Source organism: Scaptodrosophila lebanonensis, unplaced genomic scaffold (assembly GCF_003285725.1).
Source record: "Scaptodrosophila lebanonensis strain 11010-0011.00,11010-0021.00 unplaced genomic scaffold, SlebRS2 tig00000123-arrow-arrow-pilon, whole genome shotgun sequence".
NCBI lineage: Eukaryota > Metazoa > Arthropoda > Insecta > Diptera > Drosophilidae > Scaptodrosophila > Scaptodrosophila lebanonensis.
Genome location: NW_022060581.1, coordinates 1,951,638 through 1,977,444, shown reverse-complemented (window position 1 = coordinate 1,977,444; position 25,807 = coordinate 1,951,638). Strand labels below are relative to the sequence as shown.

Here is a 25,807-nt window from a genome sequence, read left to right as displayed (position 1 = left end):
CTGAAGCTCGGATAAGCTGGAAGAACACTTGTAGACTTAAACAATCAAATCATCTTTACAAGCTGAAAATATTGACAAACTATCTCTCTCCGAATGGGGTGACTGGGACTGATAGAGAAGGAACTGAAGATTGAAAAAGTTGAAAGAACACTTCTGGCCTGAAACAATCAAACGAATCAACCTCAATTCAACCTTTAAAAGAAACATGTTTATATATTTTTACCGTACTGTTCTCCAGAGTAGTAGTACTTATTGGTAATCTTTTCAATCGAGCGAGAAAACTTCCTGTCTTCCAATGAACTTCTTTGTTGCTGTGTTTAAGCATTCCAACCTATGGGTTCATGACAAAATTGGTTATTTAGGGTGTGTCCAGTTCTTCAAGAATAATTATCTACGAGCTACAAACCATGTTCCCTTTTTCATGATTCCAACTGTTTTCTAAAAAAGAAAACCCCCAACACCTTTGAAGATTATTTATATTCAACATATTCTTTCGGTTATCTGATGCGAAATAGCATCAAAAAACATCAGAAAATTTGGGAAGATCTTCTACCCCATTGACCCTGCTGTTGTTATATGTTGAAAAGATTTTGAATTTGAATTTTATTGCTTACCTTTTTCGTCAAGTGTTCTGTTTTCTTGTTGGAAAACTCCGGAACCTTTAAAAAGGTGCTAACTGGGGCTATACGCGTATGTTACAAATATTTTATTTTAAAGACAACTTATAAATAAGGTTAAAAAAAAAAACAATGTTTGAATAAAAAAGTGGCGAGCGTTGAAGCGAAGCTGAGAGAACTCAGCGATTCACCACAATGGTTTCGATGTTCTCGCCACCGCTTCCGGTGGCATGCGATCCATTGGCAGCGGTGGTGCTACCGCTCCCATTGGCTTGCGAAGGTGGTGAGGGCGGGGGCGGTTCAATGGGCGGCAGGCCCACCAATTTCTCACTCTCGCGCCAGAGCCAATCGGCGGTCTCTTTGTTGCGAGCCCACGGCACCAATGGGAAGCGCATGGAATCGCTATAATAGCCACCTGTGGAGCGTTCCAGAGCAGGATCGAGGGCGAGACGCAGGGAGGTCTGAGCACCTGCACGCGGTGTCTTAAAGAAGTAAAGTGAGAAGAATTTTAGGAAACTCTTCATCCAATTGGGCCCGGAGAAGTGACGATTCAGCTCCGTGCGCACCACACCCGGATGGCAACAGTTGACTGTGACGCCCGTGTCCTTCAGCAGTTCGGCCAGCTTGCGTGTGAACAGGATGTTCGCCAGCTTCGATTGGCTGTAGGCGCCGACAAATTTGCTGTATTTGCGCTCGCTCATCAAATCCTCGCGATTGATCCGTCCCAGCAAGTGAGCCGCCGAACTAACAACCACAATGCGACTGGGCGCCGCCTGCTTGAGTCGGTCCAGCAGCAGATTGGTGAGCAGAAAATGACCCAAGTGGTTGACACCGAACTGCTGTTCGTAGCCATCGGCGGTAAGGGAACGCGGACAGGCCATTATCCCGGCATTGTTCACCAGCAGATCGAGTCGCGCCTCCTCTGTCTTGAAGCGGGCCACAAAATTACGCACCGAGTCCAGGGAGCCCAGATCAAGACTGCGATTGAACAGCTGCTGGTTCTGGGTGCGATCGATGATCTCGATGCGAGCGGCCTCACAACGCGCCGGATCGCGACAGGCCATGTAGATCTTGGCCCCTCGTCGAGCCAACTCCAGCACCGTCTCCTTGCCAATGCCCGTATTACAGCCTGTTACGATCACCACCTTGCCATCAATACGGTTCGTCTTCCGGTAGACCGGACCTTGAATGCACTTCCGTAGCAACCACATGACCGCAAAGACGCAGCAGCCGATGAGAAAGATCAGCACACACCAGGCCCAGAAGCCTCTGAAGCAGAGCGCCTTCTCCGCCCGCTCCGCCGTCGGATCTCTCAGTATGTCGCTCAAGCTGCTGTTATTTGTGGGCGTGGCAGCCGCCGCAGACATCGCTCTGTCGGTGTCGGCAGCTGTAAGAGTGTAGAGAGTGTCAGAAAAGAAAGTTAGTCGGGGCTGATCGCTCAATCGCAAACATAGTCATAAACACAAACTGGACAGCAGCCGTCAATCAGTTGAAGTGAAATGCCGCCAAGCACACGCGACTGCGACTCGGACTTGGAGCTCTTATAAGTAAATCTCTTTGTGGTCATTACTAAGGAGGGCATTGCCATGGAGCTATGCCACAAAATTACAAGCTTGCATTTTTTTTAATGGTCCGCGTTGTAAACGCTTTTTGCCATTCATTTATTATCTTATTTAAGTGTGGACACAAATCGTTTTACTGCAGAGCTTGTGGGTACACAGTTTTTAATAGCCCCCATATTATATATATACTTGTATTTTCATTTTCACAACAAAACTTTTCACGAATCTGAGTTATACTTGGAATTTCTCAACAGAACTGTTCGCAAATAAGATAACTTTAGACTTATCAACCGAACTGTCCATAAATCAGAGTTATATTTTAAATATCTCATTAGAACTGACAACAAAAAAGAGTCTACATTAATAATTTCACAACAAAACTGTTCGCAAATCGGAGTTATACTTGGAATTACTCAACCGAACTGCTCGCAAATCGGAGTTATCAATATATTTTTTATTTCTCAGCATAACTGCCCACAAATTAGTTTCTGTATTTTGAATATCTCCATAAATCAAAATTATTAGAGTTAGACTTTCAACTTCTCAACAGAACTGTCCACAAATAGGAGTCAATATTTTGAGTTTCTGAATAATAGGTTCATAGGCCTGAGATTAAAATAAAGCTTGATTCAGATCTATACATGAGCATACATTGTATTGAAATTTTAGTCAGAGTCGATAGTCTTTCTTTAATCTAAATAGATCCAAGAACCAGTCTATATTTTAAATATTTTATTTATATTCTCCTAAGAATGAAATTTAGATCAAATCAGAACTGAAATCATGAACACAATTGTATGATTTTGAAATAAACACTTTAGGCAATATTTGGTTTGAAAAACAGTCTACAAGAGCTGTTGATTTAGGTTTATCCTTTCCCCAAACTAATGCCGTGTCTAAAGGCTCTAATCTACTTATCTAGAGCTGGCGATTTATGTATTATCATTTTTTCAAGGTAATCTACATATAAATATTTACTGTGGCATAATCATAATCTGATTGGGATTTTCTAATATTAGCACTTTAAGACTTTAATATGAAAATAGTAGAATTATCACGAGATGATATTTTGTAGTATTGCAAGGATTATCTGTAAAGAAGAATCAGCTATCCGGATTATATTGTCAGCATTTAATTAACTTAAAACACAAGATAGATTGCTTTCCAACTAATCTTTTAAAACCAGTTTCATTGGACTATCGCCCAGTACAAATATGAGCAAGTTTTGTTACGATACTCGATATCGTAAGTATTATACAAATCATAAATATATGATTTGTAATAAACTTGAACTGCATATAGAAAAGACAAGTATACATGTTGGTGTTCCTAGCTGTTACAGACGAACCTGATTGTCTCGATTCATTCCACTGCTAAGTTTTAGCTTTTATTCAAATTTCCAAAGAGCTTTTGAAATGAATTTGAAAAAAAAAACGACTGGTGACTTGAGAGGCCTGTCGACTAACAAATCATTACAAATAATTGAGCTGATAATTTGAATTTCATTAGCATATATGTACGTACATATACTATGAAGACTACTCGTATGTGTTTGTATTAAAAGCTCAGAGATAATAAATCGTCAGAGCTGAAAAGATTTGTTCGTAAATATAAAGCCATGATTATCTGAATGCTTTACTTATAAAATGGGCTACAAAATTGTTTCTCATATATATACTTACACATTTCGAAAGATATTAAAAAGATTACGTTAATCTCAAGTATCTTTCCATACAAAAAGCGAATTTAAGTGGAATGTAGAAATTGTACAACTGTTTTCAATATTTTTTCACTTCTAGCACTAGATGTTCAAAACAAATTTAGACAAGAAATGTTCTCGTGTAGCTGCTGCTCCGGGGTTTTGTTGTTACTTTCTTTATTTATTTTAATTACAAGCTGTACAAGTATTTCAAAATGTAATCCACATAAATGTTCAATTCGAAAGCACACTAAAACACGTTCATCCGCACCGCTTACTAATTCAGTTCTATTTCATTGCAATTTTATCGAGTGACTCGAGACGAGAGTAATGCCGATTATTAATCGATCTTCCAGTTGATGCACCCCCCCCATCCGTCAGAGACAAGAGCAACGCAGAATGACGGTTGAAGGTTCAAATAGATTATAAAATCTTTCTAATGTTGTCATGTTAATTGTAAGCTCTCTTATTTGTTTAATCTGGGACGCATATTCAAGTAGTTGGAATTAGAAACCATACTGTACTGATGTACTAATTCAAGAAGCTTGAGTGAGCCTATAATCTGAAGCTCGTGTTAGCTTAGAGAGTTTTTACGGCAGCCCAAAATATATCAACAACCAATCAGGTCCCCAAGATATCAATACAATTGTGGGATTTGAAATCTTTTAATACCCCATTTGTAGTCGTAGATTGTCTGATTAGTTGGATCTAGGGGACCAGAACTCGAGGCAAAATAATAAGTTTAATTACGTATATTATCATATATTAGCCCTATTATGAAAGTGAATATATATTTCTTTCAAATTTTGTTGCTCTTTTGCACCTTACATATATTTGTCTGTCTGTATGATCAGCTCGATCTAGGAGATTGTAGGAGCTGGAGTCCCCAATCTTTTTTGTTGTTTTTTAAGCACTTGGATACATCTTTGTACCTAATGCTTAACATGTTATTCAAAGAGGGTAGCATAGATTTTTGTCTGTCTGTATGATCAGCTCGATGGGGGAGGTTATACATGCTGGAGGCACCACATTTTTTCTGAGCAGTAGTCTAAATGGGGTATTCTTCGAGCACAACTTCGCTGAGCCTTAGGCCTAACATTTATTGAATGATAAAATGAATGGAGGAATTCTCCAATAGCTAATCCTCATCGATTCGCAGTCGCAAGTGTTGCATAGTTAGTTTAAATGTTGGTTTATACTTATGTAGGTTTGTGCTTGTGATGTGTATCTGAAGATGATGATGATGAAGACCTACTTGCCAAAAACTGTGCGCTTTTTTGTGTTGTTGTTGTTTTTGTTATCCACACTTCCAAACACGCCTATTTCACACTTCGTTTCAATAAATAATAACAACAAAAACGAGGAATGGTAGAAAATCAACAAATCGCGGCTTTCGTTTGTCTGAGCACTTCACACGCTTGCCGGCCACGTTCAGCTTCTTAGCCCGCTTCTCCATCAACTGTGTACACTCCACTCAGTGGTGCGTCCAAGCGGCTCGCACGATCTATGACAACTGACTTGGTTGTGGTGATGATGGCTCAAAACTCTGCCAAAGCTGCAACGCTCGCCAACATGTCAAAAAAGCCTGAAAATTTGAGAGCGTTATAATTGACGTCGCTGCCAACGTCGGCATCGGTATCGGCGTTGGCGTTGGCGCTGGCGTCGACGCTGACGCTGACGCTGCACAGACCTGCAACACCTGCTCGGCCAGGCCAGGCCCGGCCCGGCATGGTCCGGGGGCTTGCTTTGGCGAGCTTGCCCCACATACCACAGAAATGACGACGTCATGGCCGTTGCTGGCGTCTCTGCCGCAGCCACTGACCATATACGAGTGGAAGCAGCATTGCGGTTGTTGTTGTTGTTGTTGCTGCTCCGCGCCTTATTTTCTTGTCTTCTTTGTTGCTGTTGCTGTTGCTGTTGGTGTTGTTTTTGTATTTGTATTTGTTTTCAACTTTCACTTTGAAGCACTGTTTTTGTTTTGCTGCCAGCGCCGACGTTCGCGTCGCATAATTAAACATTTCAATACCCTTTAAAAATATCGAGTATTTTCATTATTACATGCAACAAATTTATCATTGTAGATAGATTTTTAATTGTGAATTATATTGAGTCAACAATACTACACTATAACAGTTAATAGAAATCCCTTAAAAAGTGTTTTTTAAAACTATGTACATATACTTGTATAGTATATGCTATGAATATTGAATATTGAAAGATACAAACTTGACTTAACCTATATTGATGTCAGAGAAATGTTTACAAAATGTTCGGTAATCTTAAAACATAGAGTCGACGAATAAATGTATGTATGTTTATAACCAATATGTAAGATCTTCATGTAGTCTTCAGTCAAGTTTTTTAAAACATACAGATTGCGAGAACGGGAGGTTCATACAGACAGACGAATATATAAGTAGTATACATCAAATATAATTGACAAACATGCTATAACTTCATATACATTGATGCCAGAGAAATGTTTTATATGAGACAGAAGTAGCGAAAAGCTAACGGTTTTGGATGGTGATTTGAAAAGGAACTTTATACTCTAAAAACTATATACGAGCAATGTATGTATATATTGCATTAAAAAGGGACAATCATTAATATTTAAGCTGCTTTTTGCAACTTTCGCTTTTAAGGTTTTTCTTAATACTTTTCTATCAAGTTCATATTAGCTTGAATTAGTGGATTAAACCAACTTTTATTTATGAAATTCATAGTTTAAGTTACAGTTTTACTTTCATCGTTCATATTTTATGAATACAGGGACTAAATTACTTGTTAGATTTTGGTTTAACCTAAAGTTTAATAGGGTTGCTTTTTTTGGGGCGCATATTAGGTTTGAAGTTTGAGAGTGTTGAATCCATTGGGTGAAGGGTACAAAAGTTTCGACTGAAACTAAATGAAGTTTGTCTGCCATTAGTTTTGCTGCCCAGAAGATATTCCAGTTTGTTTGTTTGGATTGTTGGCATTCATTTTTAGCCCTTTTCTCTTTAAACCCTATTTTGTTTGTGATCTTGAACTCAAGTCATCGTGGCGAATGAAAATGTTAAACTCAAATGGGGGGTCGTGCCAGGAAACCCCAATTATGAGCATGTAATGCGTTATTTGTTTTTATTGTAATAAAAATAATGTATAGACCTTTGACAACGAAACGTATTCATAATATCTTTTTATATGCTCCACCATCAACCCCACTTTCCAAATGTCAAATCTGTTCGTGAATGTGATAATCAACAATTTGGATTTTAAAAAGAAAACTGGTTGAACGGCCTATAAATGTTTTAACAACAGCTGCCAAACAGCGCACAAAACGCGCTCCCATTTCTCGCTTTTATATTTTTTACGCACATAAGTACGTATGCGTGTATTTACGGGTGTATGAACTTATCGAAGGACAGACCAAAGCATTATTGCATATGCATTTGCCCTTGGGTCGGGGGCGTTTAATGGGCCATAAATGGAGAAGGTATGATAGGTGGAATGAAATGCGCGTCATAAGCCACACAGGTACAGGTACCTGCTGATGCACAGTGGCTCTAAATTGAAAATCTATTCGTTACTGCAGGCTACGCTTTTCAAATTAGTTTCTTGTTATGAAAATACTCATTTATTTTATCAAATAAATACAAACTAAGTAAATGTTAATGTTTTCTTCTCCTCAAATAAGATAAACAGGGCTTGAAAGGCAGAAGAAGGTGTAGACAGGTCCGCCTATCCGTCCGTCCGTTCGACTGTATGAACGATGATAAATGTTGAACCATAACATCTAAGGCCACTAAAATTAATATATAAACTTGTCTTATAGTACATGCGCAGAGCAAGCCTATTATCAAGCATATATAATCTCATTATTTTATAAGGCTGTCATAAAACCGATCGGTGCAAAAATCAGTCCAAGTGGAACAACTTTTATGTTCGTAAAGTTATCTTAAGATGATTCGATATGTATGAGTTTGGTATAAAAGCTGAATCTGAATCTGTTTTATTATTTCGCTACACTTAAAATTATATAGCACTGTTATCAGTCATCTCATGCTGTGTGGAACTTTGCAGCACTATTCCACAGTTCAGTTGCTGCTGGAATACTCTGACGTCTCTCTTGCACTGAGTAACGACTTACATAAGGTTTCTATTGCGTGATTGTTTCAAACATGAGATTAGTTTACAGAATGGTGTCATAAGGCGATTACATGGAAGGAGCTTACGAACCTAGTACAAAAGAGGACATTATTTAAACTAACCATTCAAATGTAATAAATATATTACTAGAAATATTTTCAGCTATCTGACTTTCGCATAGCGAGGCCTTTTCACATAATTATTATTTATTTCTTTTGGTATTTCTAGGCCTTGAAGTGGATTTAAATTTTATGGCACTAATTATCTATCTATACATATAAAAATAGTTTACATTTAAATTGGACAATGCCCGCATTACGGTAAGTAGCTGAACATTTTAAAGTAATTATTTATTCTAATAGTTCTGATTATTTTTTATGGTGGTTTTATGATGGTCTTATTATGTTTTTAAATAGATTCAATAAAAAACTTTCTAAAGCGTAATGTCGTCTTCCGAAGGAGGTTTGGAATTTAACCATTAAATGATAAATATTGTCACCTTGATCATCAAGCATCCTTAATTGGGGTTTAATCTATATTTGGGGCTGTTGGGCATCAGTTTAAGGAGCAGTTTAGTAATCCGTCTTGCGCGATTTCACGTTCACGAATTTACAATTTCTATTCCGCACAATTCCATCGATGTCGAAAACACAAACAGACTGGATGATTTGGAAACATAAATAGTGTTCTACTTCAAAATTGTAAATAAATATTTAAAGCAACTCGTGCGTGCTTTCACGTTCATTTACAAATCGCTTTAAATAGTTTGCTAGTCATTCTGAAGGAGAACATTATATCTTTTTTTTCTCAATTTGTGAATTGAGTGTAAAATTTGTTTCGCGAGTTCACAATTTGGTTTTCAAGCCATTCTTAGACAATTGTAGATGATAGTGAAAAGATCTAAAGATCTCTTTTGGAGTATATTCGAGTATATTTTGTACTGAACTGCAAAGGAGTCCACAAAATATTTCGTACCAAACATTTTGCTAAGTTTGTTTCGCCACGGAGTTTTTGCAGGAAAAAGTCAGAAGGGGCGAAAAATATGGTTACAGTTTGTTCTCAAACGCGTTGCAAGAACTGCCCAACTTCACTGTCGCCAGAAAACTCTCGTATGTATGTATATCAGTTGGTTTTTTCTATATAATTGACGGTCCACACTTATTGAATCGGATAGCACGCACGCTTCGGTTCGAACTGGTTTCCGTACAACACTGCGGTCAACGGCCAATGCTGCGAATCAAGCGCCTTTATTGGCGTCGTTCTTGGGTCACTGAAAATAATGGAGAATGGGGAGGGGGGATGGGGAATTTATGAATGGGTAATATATAGTAGAAAATTGAGAATCAATAAAGTACGCCTGCCGAAAACGAACGCACAGTTGAATGTCCTTGAAGAGTGGCGGTATAGTGAGGAGTGGAGTGGTGGAGTGGCAGCAGCATTATCGTGGGGTGTTACCCTTACCTGAAAACCCGGTTCCATGTGGCTGACGTGCGTTATGGCACGATTTCCGGCCCCTCAACATTATGAACCAAGGGCTGACAACAAGAGAGCAAGAGAGAGCCGCAAGAGCAATAGTGAGAGAGTTGGAGTTGGAAATGGAGAGAGAGTGCGCATAATTTTGCGCTCTCTGACACCACTTAGACTAGGTCAGGACAACCACAGACGACTGCACATGGTGGCATAAACTGGTGGTTCGTGGCAGTTCCCTTTGGATTCCGGCTCTTCTTGTTAAATCGATGTGCATGTCAACAACTCCGTCCGAGCAGAAGGCCTGCCATAACCATTGTTATACGGCAGAGTTTCGGGAATTTTCCATTGCATGACATGATTTGAAATATCTACAGACATATGTACATATATTTGTATTCTGAGCGCAGCACAATGGGACGAAATAAACTTAATTGGTCGGCACATGGAAAGGTCATCTTCAGGCATATAAATCAAGGCTTTTTTGTTGTTGTACTACAAGTATATATAGCAGTGGGTCAAAACTCTTTTCAACGTCATTTCATATTTGAGGAGCTTAATTGAAGAAATCACGCGCTCTTTTAAAATTGTTAATTATATTTCAATGTCCATTGATTTATTCATCTCTTAACGAGAATTTCATACAATAACTGATTTATTTTACTAAAAAAGAGAAACTTGATATTTTATGCGATACAAATATTTCTTTAATCCAGTTAGAAGTTAATACGAGCACATCTATCTAACAGCAATGCTGTTATGTCTTTTCCTTTGAACAATTCAGCTCCTAAGTGAGTGCAAACTATTAGAAACTTAAATGCATGTTACTGCGCTTTTCTCTTAATGAAGATTTCGTATAATAAATACATTTTTTTTTAAGAAACCCTTTTGAAGCTAATTCAAAACTAGGCATGTTTTTTTTGGCCCCAAGAAATTCCATGCGTAAATAGCAAAGCTATTTATTTAAATTGTTTGCTTTGAATAATTCTGCCCTCAAGTGAGGAATATTGTTTACAATTTTAAGACACACTTATGCTTTCCTTAGTTAGTTGTTTTGTTAATATCCTTATCTGATTGTGAAATATAAATGAAAAGAAACAAAACATAATACACAACCAATAGCTGCTTCTGGCAGACATTTTTTGTCACTGGACTATAGTCACTTAAGTCTTTAAGCTAAATTGTCAGTGTAGTGTAATCAAAATCTATTAAATTGGTATCAAAATTGCACCATAAAGCTATATCTTACTAATTTATTTGTGATGACAAAAGCTTGGTTAAAATTAAACAGAAACTTACTACCTTCTTTCAGGCCATAAGAAATAAACATTTGGTACAATAACAATTGTATCAAAATCGTAGGAAAAACTCTGTCTTATTAGTTCGAAACAATATTACTTTCGAGTAGTATTTTCAAAAGCTAGGCTGCAATGAAATATTTTACTGCCGTTCAGTTATTAGCTCTAGGTTGTAGTATTTTATGTAGAAGTATGACCAATTGATTGCTATCTCCCAAAACATTTTAGGCATCGCCTAAAACCATTTCTCACGCGATTATTGGCTGGGGCGGCACATGCAGTTGACGACTGTTCAGAGCATGTTATACTTGTACGTAGACCATTAGATAAGATCCGAGTTGAACTTTGAAGTCTACTCTCCCCCCCTCTCTCTCTCTCTCCTTCTACAATTTGTGACGTCAATGCAATTCAGCTCTCTACTCGGTGTATAAAAAAGATATTGTTCAGAGTATGTTATGTATTATGCTTGTATGTATACCATTAGATAAGATCCGAGTTGAACTTTGAACTCTGAAAATTCGCTGCATTTCCTTGTATAGCCCTGCCTTATCTCTCTCTCTCGCTCTCTGCCTCTCTCCACTACTTGTGATGTCAATGCAATTCCGCTCCCAGCTGGGTGCATACAATAGATTTTGTTCAGAGACTGTTATGCTTGTATGTAGACCATTAGATAAGATCCGAGTTGAACTTTGAGCATTCGCTGCAGTACCTTTAATAGCCCTGCCTCTCTCTCTCTCTTTATCTGCCTCTCTCCACAATTTGTGATGCCAATGCAATTCAGCTCTTTACTTGGTTAATACATGGGATCTTATTGTTCCCTCCTTTTTCCGATTTTGGCACGACACTCGACATTCCTCGGCAATTCGTCTGTCTGTACGTATATACACGTAAATGGACCATCGACCCGTATATATAGTATGTTCATGGCAGATGCAAAAGACGGCATTACGCTCGGTAGGATAGAGTGCATAATTGGTGGCATTAAGTGCGGCAGCTTTTAAGGCAACATCTCAATTAGCGTCTACTCATCACACACACACATATACACAAAAAGTATATATGTAGCTACATTTTATACACATACAAGTATGTATAAGTGAGCATTCGGGCTCGTTCACCTTGATCTTCAACTGACATGCCGTGTGTCAGTCTCTGAGCGGAAAACAGCGACAACAACTAAATGGCGCCAAAATGTAAACAAGTGAACTAAAAAATTAAATTTAAAAAAACAACAGAAAATGCAGTAAATAAAAACAAGTTGCTAGTTAAAAACAACAACAATTTAATTTGTAATTGGACGCAGTAAATCAAAAAAATGTAGAATCTAAAAGATTTTACTAAATTCCTATTAAGTTTTCCTACAAGTACTTTGGGGCTCCCACATCGAAAGCATACATTTTTACAGACGAGCTCTAGAAGGAAAACCAAATTGAAATTCCTTTAAAAATGTAACAATATTTTGCAATTACAAAAAATAATTAAAATGTTCGTTTTGGTGATGATGATATCCGAAAAAGCAAGTTTACAAATATGTGTAGCTAGATGAATAAACGAAATTTTGAAAAAAAGAACCATACTAAGTATTACCGGCAATGTACTAGTAGTATGTTTTTTGTAGAAGACAGTTTAATATTCCATTAAATTTCCAGCTACGAGTATATGATTTGTTTCAAATTTAACTGAAGTCAAACAAAAAAACAAAGATATTGTAAAGTAAAAACGGAAAGGTTTCCCCGTTAGATGGAGGCCTCTTGGATAGATTCCTTTGAATGACATATTCAATATTTGATCAACTTTATCAACCTTTTTAATCGTACTCCGAGTTTCGTCAAAATGATAAACACACTTCTTTTGTTGTTGATTTACGCAAAAGATGAATTTTCAAAAGTGTGAATATCTCCAGTTATAGTCAGTTGTTTTTGCAATTGCGTTTTAAAATTTGGAGCCTATCAAAATTGTGTTTTAAAGTGAATGTTATTAAAATCTGTTATAGATATATGTTGTATATATAGTTTGCAATCAATTGGGCTTCCCAAATTCATTTTAATCATATCACAAGACCCGAGAAACTGCGCAGTCTTCAAGTGTCTGTAGCAAGCTATATATACTATATATAGAAGTATACTTGTATAGTTTATCTGCGCACTTTTTTTCTGTCCAAGAGTCTAAAATTTCATCAGTCAGTCAATTAATTAATAAGCAATTAAGGGGATGCTTTATGAAGTCGACGGAGAAAAGAAAATAATTCGCATTTAATTGCATTTCGTAATTAGATAATCGGCACTTTTACACACACACACACACACACAGCATCATTGGTTGAAAGCGAAATTGAATGGAAGGCGTTGATTGGAAGTCGGTGCTTATTACACGTGATACGTCATTATTATACTCTAAGGGTACAATGGGTAAATTAGGTTTGTAACAGGAAGAATAACCCATAAAGTAGACATATTCTTAAGCAGCAAGGCGAGAGAAATCGATCTGGACAAATGCGTCCGTCTGTCTGTATGACCGCTTAGATTTTAGAAACGTCTCATTCTATACTGATAAATCTTTTTATGTAGACTCTCATAATTTCTAGACAATACGAGTTTATTTTATTTTGCTTTTATTGTCCTTCTTTTCCCTTCTTCCTCCGCCACAGAGTTTTGCCAATACTGTCCACAGTTAGTTCTTAGGAGAGCTTTAATTAAAGTAATCAGTCCTACGCCCACAATCTTCAGCAGCGAAGCGAACTCTTCTTTTTGCTGCTATGCGCGCATAAACCATACTTTTTTTTGCATACAGGGTATTACAAAGTCGGGCTTGCTCGAGTGTAACTTTCTATCTTGTTATTACAAAGTAGCTGTTTCTCAAGTGAACGTCCGGCTGAGCGTGTGTGGGCGGAAATGTGATGGGTGAGCTCGGGTTGTGGGGCGACAATTTGTATAAAATTGAATGAACCTAAACGTGTGTGAATGGCTTGTGTGTGTGTGTGGTGTGTGTGTGTGTGTGTGGTGTGTGTGCTTTGGGGTCAAACCCCAAGCCGTCTCAGGTGTCAGTAACCGCTTGATGTGCGCACTCATTTGCATGCCATGGGCATTGGGTGTGTGAGTTTATTTCGCTTGCAAGCATACATTATTCATACATAGATATACTATATGTATTTATATACAATTAGCATTGAGTTAACCACAAGACATTTCCTTTGGTGTTAACCGAAACAGGATAAAACGAGAAATTGCTCAACAATAATTCAATTGAGCGAGACACGCGCCACTTTTCAATTGGTGTACAGTAAAGCCATCTCATACGCAACCTTGCACGATCACAATGTTAAATGGAGCGATATGTATATAAAGACATCGAAATGGAAATCCATAGTCGTCTGTATGAACGTCAAGAACTTCGAAACCGTAACAGCTAGACAAACCAAATTTGACACGAAAACTTAACTTATTTTTTTTCAGATAAATCTTATTACATACTTTATATAGCCACATTACTTTATATAGCTGCCATAGGAACCATCGGTGCAAAAATCCCTTTTACTAAATAACCAAAAAAAACCTTTTCAGTTTCTACGATAATGTCATCAAACCTTTTATTTAGATTAGATTTCAACACCTACGGGAGACCCTATGGATGATTAATAAAGCTTTTGCTTTAAGAGCAACTGCTTATCTGAGCTTAACTGTGAGAGTTAGGTATTAGTATTGACCGGCGTAGTTCGGAACAATTCTTGGGCATCCACAGACGGCTTTAAGCCAACTCGATTTGGTTCTGAAATTTGAATGAAATCAAAAAACAAACAATTCTTTACATGGATCACATGATATCTGATATCTTTTGAATGCACAACTCGTCGATTTTGGCTATAATTTCTGGGGAATTCAACTCGAACCATGCCTATTTTGAACTCATTTACTCAATTATAAAAAGTCTTAAATCGGCTCGGATTTTTTTTTTTTTGTAAGTATATAGCGCTTTCTATGAATTGTCTGTTCTTTGATAGAAAATTACAAAACGTGATTACTTTAATCGTTTGTAATATTTATTGAAATGTTATCAAAAATATGGATACAACTTTCTTGAATTCTATGGAAAGATCGTATTTTGAGTTTCCACTTAAACAGTTCCCAACGTATTGCGAGTGTGGGAATGGGATGGGGTGGGGCCAGAGAAGGGGATAAATTGTTGACAAATTAGTCAACAGACGCTGACAATGAGAAAACCTGTTAGGCATTGAATAGAAAAACAGCAAATACAAATACAAACACGTAAATGAAATGAAAATAGAAAAACTGCAAGTGATTGCGAAAACAAAGAAAAGCGCCAAAAGTCATTGAAACAACAGCCTCGACTGAGTTGTATATTTATGTTTATTATTTATAATTTATTTTAACTGCAGTCGCATCCGCACAATGAAAATGTTTTCTTTCAACATATTCAAGAAAATTTGTCAAATATGATGTTCGTAAAATGTACATATACTTAGTATAGCTATATACTTATATTCATATCTATTTGAAATACATGCAAGTACTCGTAAAAGCCTCGACCTCGACCTCGACCTCTGTCTGTGTTGTGGATGACAATACAAGGTGTGTTCCAAAGTAAACAGGACTTTAAAAAAAAACAGAACAAATGGTTTTTTCGGCAAAATCAATTTATTTTATTCAAAATAGTCTCCTTCTGCTTCAATACAGCTTTTTGCACGATCCAAAAGCATGTCGAACGAGTGTTTCAGCTCGTTGGCCGGTATGGCCGCCAGTATGCCGGTGCAAGCCTTTTGAATGGCCTCTACGTCTGCATACCGCTTTCCTTTCATGGGCAAATGCATTTTTCCGAAAAGGTAGAAGTCGCACGACGCCATATCAGGTGAATACGGCGAGTGGTTTATGGTTAAAATGTGATTTTTGGTCTTTAATGATGTGCTTCGAATGTTGGATTCTGAGCAATTTTTGGTCGTCAGTCAATTTGTGCGGAACAAACCGTGCACACACCTTTCATAAGCCCAAATGTTCGGTCAAAATGCGATAAATCGATGTTTTAGAGATGTTCAATTCCATTTCCATCAATTTCAATGATGATTTCGGCTGATTTTTGATGAATTCACGCACAGTTTCGATGGAATTTTCGGGATCACGAATTTTGATTGGCCCACATGTTGATCGTCATTTATGTCCTCACGACCACTTTGAAAACGTTGAAACCACTCGTGCTCTCTGCTACAGGATAGGCAATCATCGCCTATCAAACAAAATTTAATGTTGGCTCTTTGTTCGAAGCTCGCACCGATAACACAAACATACTGACACTTAAAACGCAATAACTTCACTTCTAATCGATGAAATGTCATGAAATTCTCACTGGACAATCGATAAAGATAGCAGATTCTAAGATTCACCAGTCACCGACATATAAATAGCGCCACCAGGGGGCGCTAGATTCAAAAAGTCCTGTTTACTTTGGAACACACAAATATACAAATATCCAAAGGGGCTGTGAGATGGCTATGAAATGGAACGAATGCACTTGCGAGTGGACTGACACTCAAAATTGCTCGAATGATGAGTTTTATTTCCCACGAGTAGATGTAGAAACGGTTCAATCGACAAAAGAGCTGCTCTATCTGTAAGCCCTGTCTGGGCTCCCAGTTTTGCCGAATAGATCTGTGCTTTTAAAAATTGCTTCAGTCTGAAAAATTTCAAACATCCCTCATCCGGAAATCTATCTCTCTGCCCAAGTATTTTTCGGAATTTTTCCACATTTGCTCACCCTTTTTTGATCAGAATTTGCTCGAGGGCACTACAAATTTTGGGAATAAAATACCTAACTAGGGCTTAACGCAGCAAATATATTTCTTATCACTTGATTATTTCGCATAAGCACTGTATTCATTATCAATGCATTAAAGCATTTGGTTGTCCCAATATTTAATCTCACTTGTCGCCTCACTTATTGGCAGAACTTTATTGTCGCATGTCTGTTGAATATGCAAATAAGTCGCATTTTATCGACATATTTTATAGTTCGATTGATAGCTGAATAGGTTGATGATGATGATGATTGTGGGCTCAAGTGGGCGTCACATGCTGAACGCTTTTCCACCTTCCATTGCCAATTAATTGGCATGTAAATCAATTATTTGACGTTAAGTAAACCCATAACGGCATATCTGCCATAGACCTACATATACCTACATATATATAAGTATTTATAAACACATAACTAAATACGCACTTGCCGTTCCATACCAATTACGAGCATATGTATATATATATATATATATATATATATATATATGTATATGTAGGAACCGCCTGAAACTAGTTTGGGGGAAATGGCATGAAGAGGCGTATCGTGACAGACGATAAAAGAATGATAGATAACCGTGCAATGGAACGCAATTCCGAGTATATATGTAGTACTTTATACAAGCACACACACACGCAGGCACACTCTCTATATTTTTAGGTGCATTTCGATGGAAAAACAATTCCATAGTACACGTAATTGGCTAGCATATTCCATGGAAATACATACATTTATTTAAAGTTCAAAGTTGAATATTGCATATACACAACATATGAGCATCTAGGTTTCAATTGAACTTTGAACTACTTGTATGTGTGCATCAGGATGCTTAAAAGGTTGTTAATTCTGCACAAAATTAAACCTTTTCCAATGCTTTGAAACATATTTCTGGCTGATATCAAATATAACACTCTTCGAAGTTCACGGACTCTTAGTTTTAAACTAAAATGAAGCACAATGCATTTTTTGATGAGTGATTTATTTCGATCTGCTGTGATTCAAACGAGGCATAGCGATTAAAGATTAGAGAGGGGAAGTAAACACAGCCTTTAGTATCCATCTCTAAAGCTCTAAAGGTTTAGGAATAGTAGAATTAGAAACTATCAATAGTTCGGTCAATCGTAAGTTGCTGAATTGTCCGCACTAAGGATAAGAATATTTACAATTAAAATAAATAATTTTACACTTCTGAGCAAGTGTTATTTTTGTCCAACTAGGAAGCTTTCAAATGCCACTAATGTACAATATTCGTACTTATATCGATGGCTGTTTTCTTTAGTCTTATCATCAACCTTAAAGATATCTCGACAACGTTGCATTAAAAAACAAACATATCATCATCGTCTGAACTTGTGAATTTTAATAGCAAATAAACTTTAAAATATCACTAATGCATAATTTTGTAACTAGTTTCGAATTTTATTTTCTTCAATTATCCCTTGAACATTTAAGGTGCCGAATGCCGATTATTGTTTTCTTCAATCTCAATCATCAAACTCAAAGCAACATCATCTTAACATGATTATATCATCATCTGAGTCCGTGATCTGTATCTCATGGAATTGTTAGCCAACTTTAATTTTGATATGTCAACAGTATACAATTTCGTTACTTATTTCGATTGATGTTCTCAAATATTTTCATCAGTCTTCAGTCCCATCATCAATAAGTCTCATATTCCCGTTTCCTTTTATGTGGGTCTTTCAAATTTGATCGTCAATGAGGCTCTAGTAGTAGTGTCGCCAATATTTGCTTTGATAAGACATCTATAAAATTTCGGATAGGGGGCTATTGAATAATATCTAAAGTGACGTCTCTTGAGCCGTGCGTGCAGTTTTTTTATAACCTTGAAAACTGATATGGAGATTGTTTCAAAATTTTACGAGATTCTTGGTTAATTCTATTCTGTTTTTTTTTTTAATAATAAAACCTCTACAGTTACATGAAACGACGAAGTGTTCTCAGAACGAGCGCGTGTCTATTGGGATATGTTATTTCGGATTTGTTCTCGTTTATGTCTGTTCAAATTGCCTTTATCTGAATAGTAGCATAGATGTTTCCTAGTAATATTAATTTGTAGCACACTCGTGCCAATCGAAGCGTACCACAGACTCCAACGTAATGGAAATGATCTTCAAAGGCTGATTCATTTGTTGGAGACACACACAGAAAAAAGATTCAGAGATCAAGTCCCCTGCAGTGCTGCCATTTTTTTAATTAAAAAAAAGACAGTTTCTAACTGGAAGAAAGAGCAAAAAAAGCCGAAAATTTGCAGAACAAAACCGGTAATGGTAATGGTTTTACCAATTTATTTGTTGTAAGGTGGTATTTCAAATCTCTTTACATTAATTCATCCAGTTCTGCGAGGTTCACATTCGTACGACATGGCCGTCCAATCATGCGAAAATAATTATTAGGCATTTGGTAGTCAAAGCAGCATAGTTTTAGCAGGTAAGCTGAAAACTATGCTCGTCCGAGTCATCTTCGCCTTGAATTCTTCGCTTCATCTCGGCAGTTTTGTTTGTATTCCTTAAGCATTTTACAAATATGTTGCTATTGGCGCACACTTTTGGTATTGAGATGACAATTTGTCTTAAACTTGGGGGCTATTGGCAAATATCGATCAAAATAATGATGAACACGCCAGTTTTTCATAGTTTTTTTTTTTGTGACTGATGGTAAAATTAAAAAAAGCTGGAAGAAAGGCAAACATATTTCTAAAAAATCCAGAATTCCCGCTTCCCGCAATTCTCACATTTCCAGCAATCGGCCGCAATACAGCCAGATTTGACGGGAAAAAAGTAATATTGGCAGCGCTGGTCCCCTGCCCAAAGTCCAGTTGATCGTTGCGAACTGCGTCAGCATTTTCTATATATGAGATCTCTCACTCTATCTCTTTCGCTCTCTCTCTCTTTCTGTCTCTTTGGTTGTCTATTTATCAGTGCAGTTTTGCTATTTATAGCTTTAGAGATACTGGCAGAGACTCAGATATAGGCGAGCGCGCAGCAAAAAGTGGCACGATATGACAAATTAATTGAAATTCCGACTTTTGATTTAATCAACGAATCGAAAAAGTTGTTTTTGTATTCCGTCTTGCTCTCTTGAATTCAATTCTACTTGTATGTCGCAGTAATCTTTCTTCGCAAGCACTACTTAGTTTCAAAAGTAATTGCTCTCTTTACTTTCATACTTCACCTTTTCAAAATACTTGTAGATAATAGATAGTTCTGGTCGAATTAAAGGTCATCTTCGTTTCGCCCTAAAGATGTTGGTCGGACACATTGTTGCAGGAAGGAAAAAATGAAGAATATGCTTTCTAATAGATTGCCAAAGGATGGGTAATTGGTATTCAAGATTTAGGTTTATAATTGTACTTGTACTTGTTTGGCCGACTATTTCTTTTTTTAAATTACTTTATTTATTGTTAAAATTTCCTGTTATCTACTTTCCTTTTTTTATATGTTATATATATATATATTTTTTTATATAATTACATTTTATTGGTTTATCTCATGTGTTTATTGGTTTTTTGCTGCAACAACAATTAGAATAGCCATAACAAGCGTGGAAGTAATTTAAAAAAATAGTGCATTTTCAGAGAAATGGCCATAAAAATAGAAATAGCGGAGCTCGCAAAAAGGGTATTTTCGTACGAACTTCTGCATTGTTCTGCTTTTTTTTTCGACAGCTGCCGCCCCAACAAAGTTCAAGGTTGGTCCTACGACTGCTGTTCTAGTTTCTGCGACGCAGCCAAAAGAAACACACACACACACGCACAGAGAGAGAGAGAGACAGAGAGGGAGAGAGAGAGAGAGAGCGTAGAGATGGGGAGAAAGTGGGAGGGAGAGAAAAAGCATAACACAATGCAACAAGAAGAACAACAGCGACGACAAAATATAATAGAATGCGGCTAATTTATACGGCTATTGATTTTTGTTTCCGTCAACAGCACAGCGACGACGCGTCGGCGAGTCAACGACAGCGGCGACACACGCTCCCCCTCCCCCGGTCGACCAACTTGTGCAGAGCCCATGTGTGGGAGGGGTGGTGGGTGGGTGCATGAGTGGGGTTGGGGGGCTGGCAGCGTTCGTGCAACGCATTTCTGCGCATTTGGCATGCAATTCTAGAATTGCTGTAGCCTCAGCAGACCAGTGTATAGAAATCTGTACACATGTGTGCGTGCGTGTGTGTGCTTGGGCTGTTGTGGGCGTGCCAGCCGCCCACTATTACATGGGCAGGCTGCTTGCGTGTGGCAAGCAGGCAACAAAATAATTGAATAGTGAAATGCTTTAAAGTTTGTTAATTTTTGTCATTTTATTGCGTTCTTTTTATTTGTTTTTCCTTTTTTTTTTGTAGAATTTTAAAATTTGTTTAAGGTATGTATAAAGCGGTCTTAGGAGTATACTGTGTATGTTTAAATTCCTTTATAAAATTAACAACTAACACATATTTCTCAGATACATATATTTATAGTTTTTTTTTGTATATTTAAAAAATTGTTTTCAATAAAAGTAGCACTTACGAATATTTACAATATTAAATATACATATGTATATGTATATAGTATATATAATTATATTCGTATAGATATATACAATATGTAATTTTGAAGTCTATTTTCAGCATTTCTCGCTTTGTTCGCGGCGCTTAAAATATATATATATATATATCTATGTATATATAGTTCTATATTGTCATCAATTAATGGCCAACTTATCGCAGCCTGCGTTTAATTTACATTTAATTCGTTTACGGACACAAAAAAAATTGTCTATTTTTATAAATATCTGCAACTTTGTTTCGATTCTCTGCTGTCTTTTTGTGTTTGTTGCAGGTTTTGTTTTTTGTTATCTTTTTTGACTACTGGTTGTCTGTCCCTCATAATGCAATCGGCAGTAAACAATTTTGTGAATTTCGATTCGTTTTGATTTAAGTAGAAATCTCGAATTTGCTTTCAAATCCGACTGTTTATTTGGTCAAAAGTGAGTTCGTTTTGGGCAAATAACCAACTATAGTATTAACTGTAACTACTGGGAAAATGTATGTATATATTTTAACAGTTATAGGTTCGGTAAAGCAATATGTGATTAAATCTTTGCTTAACTTCCTTTTTTTATCTGTGCTTTCGTTAAAGGGTTTCAAAGGGGCTGATATTGAACATTTTCTTGAGTAAGTCTTGGCATACTTTTTAAGAAAAACGGTCGAAAAAGTGAATCTAATTCGCATTTATTTTAAAAGTTTTCGTTAAAATGTTCTAGAACTTTCAGAGTCTCAACATAGTTTCTACTCAATACTGAAATGCTCTTTTACTCAATTCGGCTTAAACTGTTTGAATTTCAGTTAAATATCAATGACATATCAAAACATTAAACTTTTCAACAAATTTAAGTTGCAATAAAATTTCCAGTACCTGACCGACTGATTCGATTGAAACACTATTATAAGAATTTTTAAAACATGAATTAAAGTTCATTAAATTAAATTGTTTTGACAAATTTCGTTCATCAAAACCTTCATTCAGTTTCGAAAACTCTATTTAAGTTTTCAAATATGTTTCAACTGGGATTAACTTGAGTTCTGTTTTAAGGTTATTTTAAATTGGATGACAATTTTCTCAAAAGTCGTCGGTATATTTAATTACACTGAAATTTTTATTAAAGTTGAGTATGGGAGTTTGAGTTTTATGTTCTTAGCTGAAGGAATCTGTGAATTCTTTAATCACTAGAGTTTCAGTTTCGCCAAAAGTTGATTTTATTTTGGGTTAAAATTCTTTCATGATATTACACTTCTTAAAAGTTTTAGTAAATTTCATTTAAAAAGTTCGTTTATCCGAAATTTCGTTATGTTTTAAAAACTTTACATTGAATTACAATTCAATTTCGCAAAAAAAGGATTCAGTTTTTGATAAAAATTTGTTGGATTTCCTTGGAATCTTCATTAGGTTCTCAAAATCTTTGTTTCAAAAATAGGTAATTGTATTTTTCGATGGATAGTATAGAGTTGGTGTTATGTTACACCCAAAAGTTGGTCCCATTTTATAGGGAATCTGTTATGGAAATATTAATCCTCATTGTATAGTTAACTTGAATTATTTCGTTCAATTATTTGCACTCCTTCAGAACTCTACAAGTACTTTCGAAAGAATGTGTTCTTTATTTGCTGCTCTTTGCAATATCCTGGAAGCCTTGGTTATAACTACATATGTATGTACATATTTGTGAATATTTTCGGTTATTAGTTGGTTTTATATTCATTATCTTAAGTGTTGTGCAATGAAACAAAAATATTGCACTAAGTATATATTTTTATAAAAAAAAAGATTATAGAAATTAAGTACCCACATAATACAAATTGATTACCTTAACTAAATTATTAAAGAAAGCAAGCAAAACAGATGTACTTTTTTTTGGCTACACACAGCTACCAACTTACTGCGCCGATCCCGCGGGTTACGACGATTCCACCGCTAATGTCGTCGCCCTCAGTGCAACGACGACTCAGTTTATAAATAGCCAATGGCCCGCATCCTGGTTGGGTCTGCCAGCTGGCCGTTGGCCAATCAATTGGTAATGCGCCGCGCTCCGCCCAGCTCGTCTCCCCCTTCTCCCACGCCCAAGTCCAAGTGCAAGGCACATGATCGATTCGCTTAGCCTGGGGACGATGTTGAGCGACGCAGTCGCAGCTTTAAGCGGCTGCTACTGCTGCCGCTGCAGCTGCGCAGTCGACGTCGTCGCGTGGCATACGGGCTGGCGGTAAGATTGGCGCTGCTGCTAACGTCAAAGTCCAATTGCATGTGGGCGGCATGGGTGTGGGCTGACGGCGGTGTCGACGGCGGCTGCGGCGTCGGCAGATTGTGTGCTGTACTGAGCGCCAACTGCGAGAGACGCATTTGGCAGCGCTTTAAGCGCCGACCCAGACGACTGACAACGCTGTTTCGGCTACTGCCATTGGTGTCGCTGCCGACGCCGACAGCGAGACGCTGTACAGCGCTGCAGCTGCCAACGTCATCAGCATCGCCATTGTCGTTGCAGGGACCATTGTAGGTGGCGTAGTTATTGTTGCGGCCGGCGTCGACGTCGCTGCTGTTGCTGTTATTATTATTGTTGTTGTTGTAAATGTTATAATTTCTATTGTTGCTTCTTTCTCATGAACGTTTGCCGCTATCCTTGCGAAAGGATTTGCGCAGCTTGTCAACCAAACGCAGATGGAATTTGGTATAATCGTTGCTGCCAGCGCCGCTGCTCTGCTTCTGCTGCTGTGCTGCCTCTGCTGTCGCCGCTGCCGCCGCATGCCTTTCTAATGCTGACGTGGTCGGTGAACGACTTGGCGGACTACTGCTGCCGACGCCAGCTGCATAGGATCGTGTGGGCGACATCATTGTCATCATCGAGCCGTGTGAGCCGCGGGAGGCGTTGCGCGGGAAGGCACGCGATGAATGGCAGCGCTGCATTTGCATACGATGTGCGCCGACCTGACCATGTGCTGGCGACGTGGCGAAACTTTCCGATTTGCATTCGGACACCTTGCGGCGTCTCTGCTGTTGCTGGAGTTGCTGGGCAGGTGTAGGTGTGCCGAGGGCGGTGGCAAGGGTTGCGGTGCCTTTACCGCTGCTTGCGTCCGAACATTCAGATGTTTTGCGTGAGCGCGTGTCCTTGTAGATGTCATAGTTGTTTTTCATAACGGGCATCATGAACGCCATTTTGTTGCTGTTGAGCTTGTTGTTGTTGTAGGAACTGGAACTTGTTGTTAACAACACACAAATTTCAAACACTTGCGAAATACGACGGTTATTGGTTCGCAATAAAAAAAATTTTGCTATGTATAAATAATACAAATAATACTTTTATTTGTTTCACTCGTTTTTAGCGCCGCGTTTTTACTGTTGTTGCTGTTTAGTTTTTGCAGTTGCTTCTTTTATATGTGTATATACTATATACGCGCTTATATTTACACTCTGTCTTCTTCTTTCGCTCTGCCTCTAGTTCTTGGTTCAGCCGCCACGCGTTGTTTACAGTTCGCTAGTTCAACTCTGTTTGAATCGGTCGCCGTTCCTGGCTCATACTTATACTATCGTTGCAGTTGCCGTCGCAGAGAGCGCACGTGAGCGCTAGAGCGAGAGAGAGACAGTGAGAAAGTAGAGGCAATGGCAGCGTGAGAGACCAACGGAGTGCGCCTGCGCAATTGTGCGGGTCAGTATTGTCGTTTATGCGTCGTTGTAATTGCGATTTAGGTGCTTTTCGTGATTTGGCGACGAGTTGAGCTAAAAGCGTAAATTTCAAAATTGTAAATATATTACTAACAATATAATCAGTATTTGTAAGTAAATTTTCGACGAATTTGAAATACATACATAATATTGACGCATCGGTTCTTTATCGAATTTAGCAAAGAAGTATTTGATTGATCGCTATTAAGGTCTTTAGAAATCAGTTATATGTTAATATGTATGTATGTTTGTGTGTACATTATCTTACTTTGTGAAGCTTCCAATGCTCCTAAATATCAAATTTGTTTATGTATATAATGTGTATGTCTCGCATGTAGAATCATACGTCAACAAATTTTATTTTACTAATTCGAGTCAACTTTTAATGAAAAGTGTCGACAATTATCGGGTATTTCAAGCGTTTAAGAACAAAGCTAGTAGACAGTTAAAGTATCTAAAATGCCTTTAGATATCATAAAACAGTGCCGACTTAATTATCTACCCATGTTAAATATTTGTATACACTCTACGCAAAAGTATAAAACGCCCAGGGGTAGGCATGGCAGACCTCATGGTCGGTATAATGATATAAGCGCCAATATCTTGGCAAGCATTACAGCAAGATTAACCCAACATACCCAGTTGGGTTCTCCAATAATTATATTTTAATATTTGTATTTGATTAATTTTAATTTGCAAAAATTGCATTTATAATGTTTTTTTCAGCAGGAAATTAAGTTTAATTCTGCGTATTTTTAAAAGATACACAAATGATCAGAGATCCCATCTTATGAGTATGTACACGTATATATGTATATACTACCTGCGGTACATGTCTGCTCAGCGGCCAGTCCGCCTGTTTCCATAAAGTACAAATTTTCAGAGTCGTTCGCTAGACGTTCTCTCGTCGTTCTGTAAGCATTTAACATAATCCTTCGAATACGTATGTTCGTGTACTTACCTGAGTTGGAATTGTGTGCATCCCTTAGGTACGAGCTATAATTAGATTATTCTGGACCTTTTATGAG

At 37.5% G+C, this 25,807-nt stretch overlaps 2 protein-coding genes across 2 annotated transcripts; both read right to left on the bottom strand.

Moving 5' to 3' along the window:
- Positions 1-683: 683 nt before the first annotated feature.
- LOC115628715 (retinol dehydrogenase 12) lies at positions 684-4,124 on the bottom strand. Its single transcript, XM_030524909.1, has 2 exons — positions 3,862-4,124; positions 684-2,004 (listed from the first exon to the last, which is right to left on the bottom strand). The coding sequence occupies exons 1-2, from the start codon at positions 3,863-3,865 to the stop codon at positions 797-799; spliced, it is 1,212 nt and encodes a 403-aa protein (XP_030380769.1). The 5' UTR covers positions 3,866-4,124; the 3' UTR covers positions 684-796.
- A 16,752-nt stretch (positions 4,125-20,876) lies between these two features.
- Positions 20,877-24,594, bottom strand: LOC115628674. The gene has a single exon (XM_030524847.1). It carries the CDS (start codon positions 24,270-24,272, stop codon positions 23,718-23,720), a length of 555 nt encoding a protein of 184 aa, XP_030380707.1. The 5' UTR covers positions 24,273-24,594; the 3' UTR covers positions 20,877-23,717.
- Between the last annotated feature and the right edge of the window lie 1,213 nt (positions 24,595-25,807).

Bases quoted from the DNA above. Each gene is read 5' to 3' on its own strand.
- LOC115628674 (XM_030524847.1), bottom strand. From the start codon at position 24,272: ATGGCGTTCATGATGCCCGTTATGAAAAACAACTATGACATCTACAAG.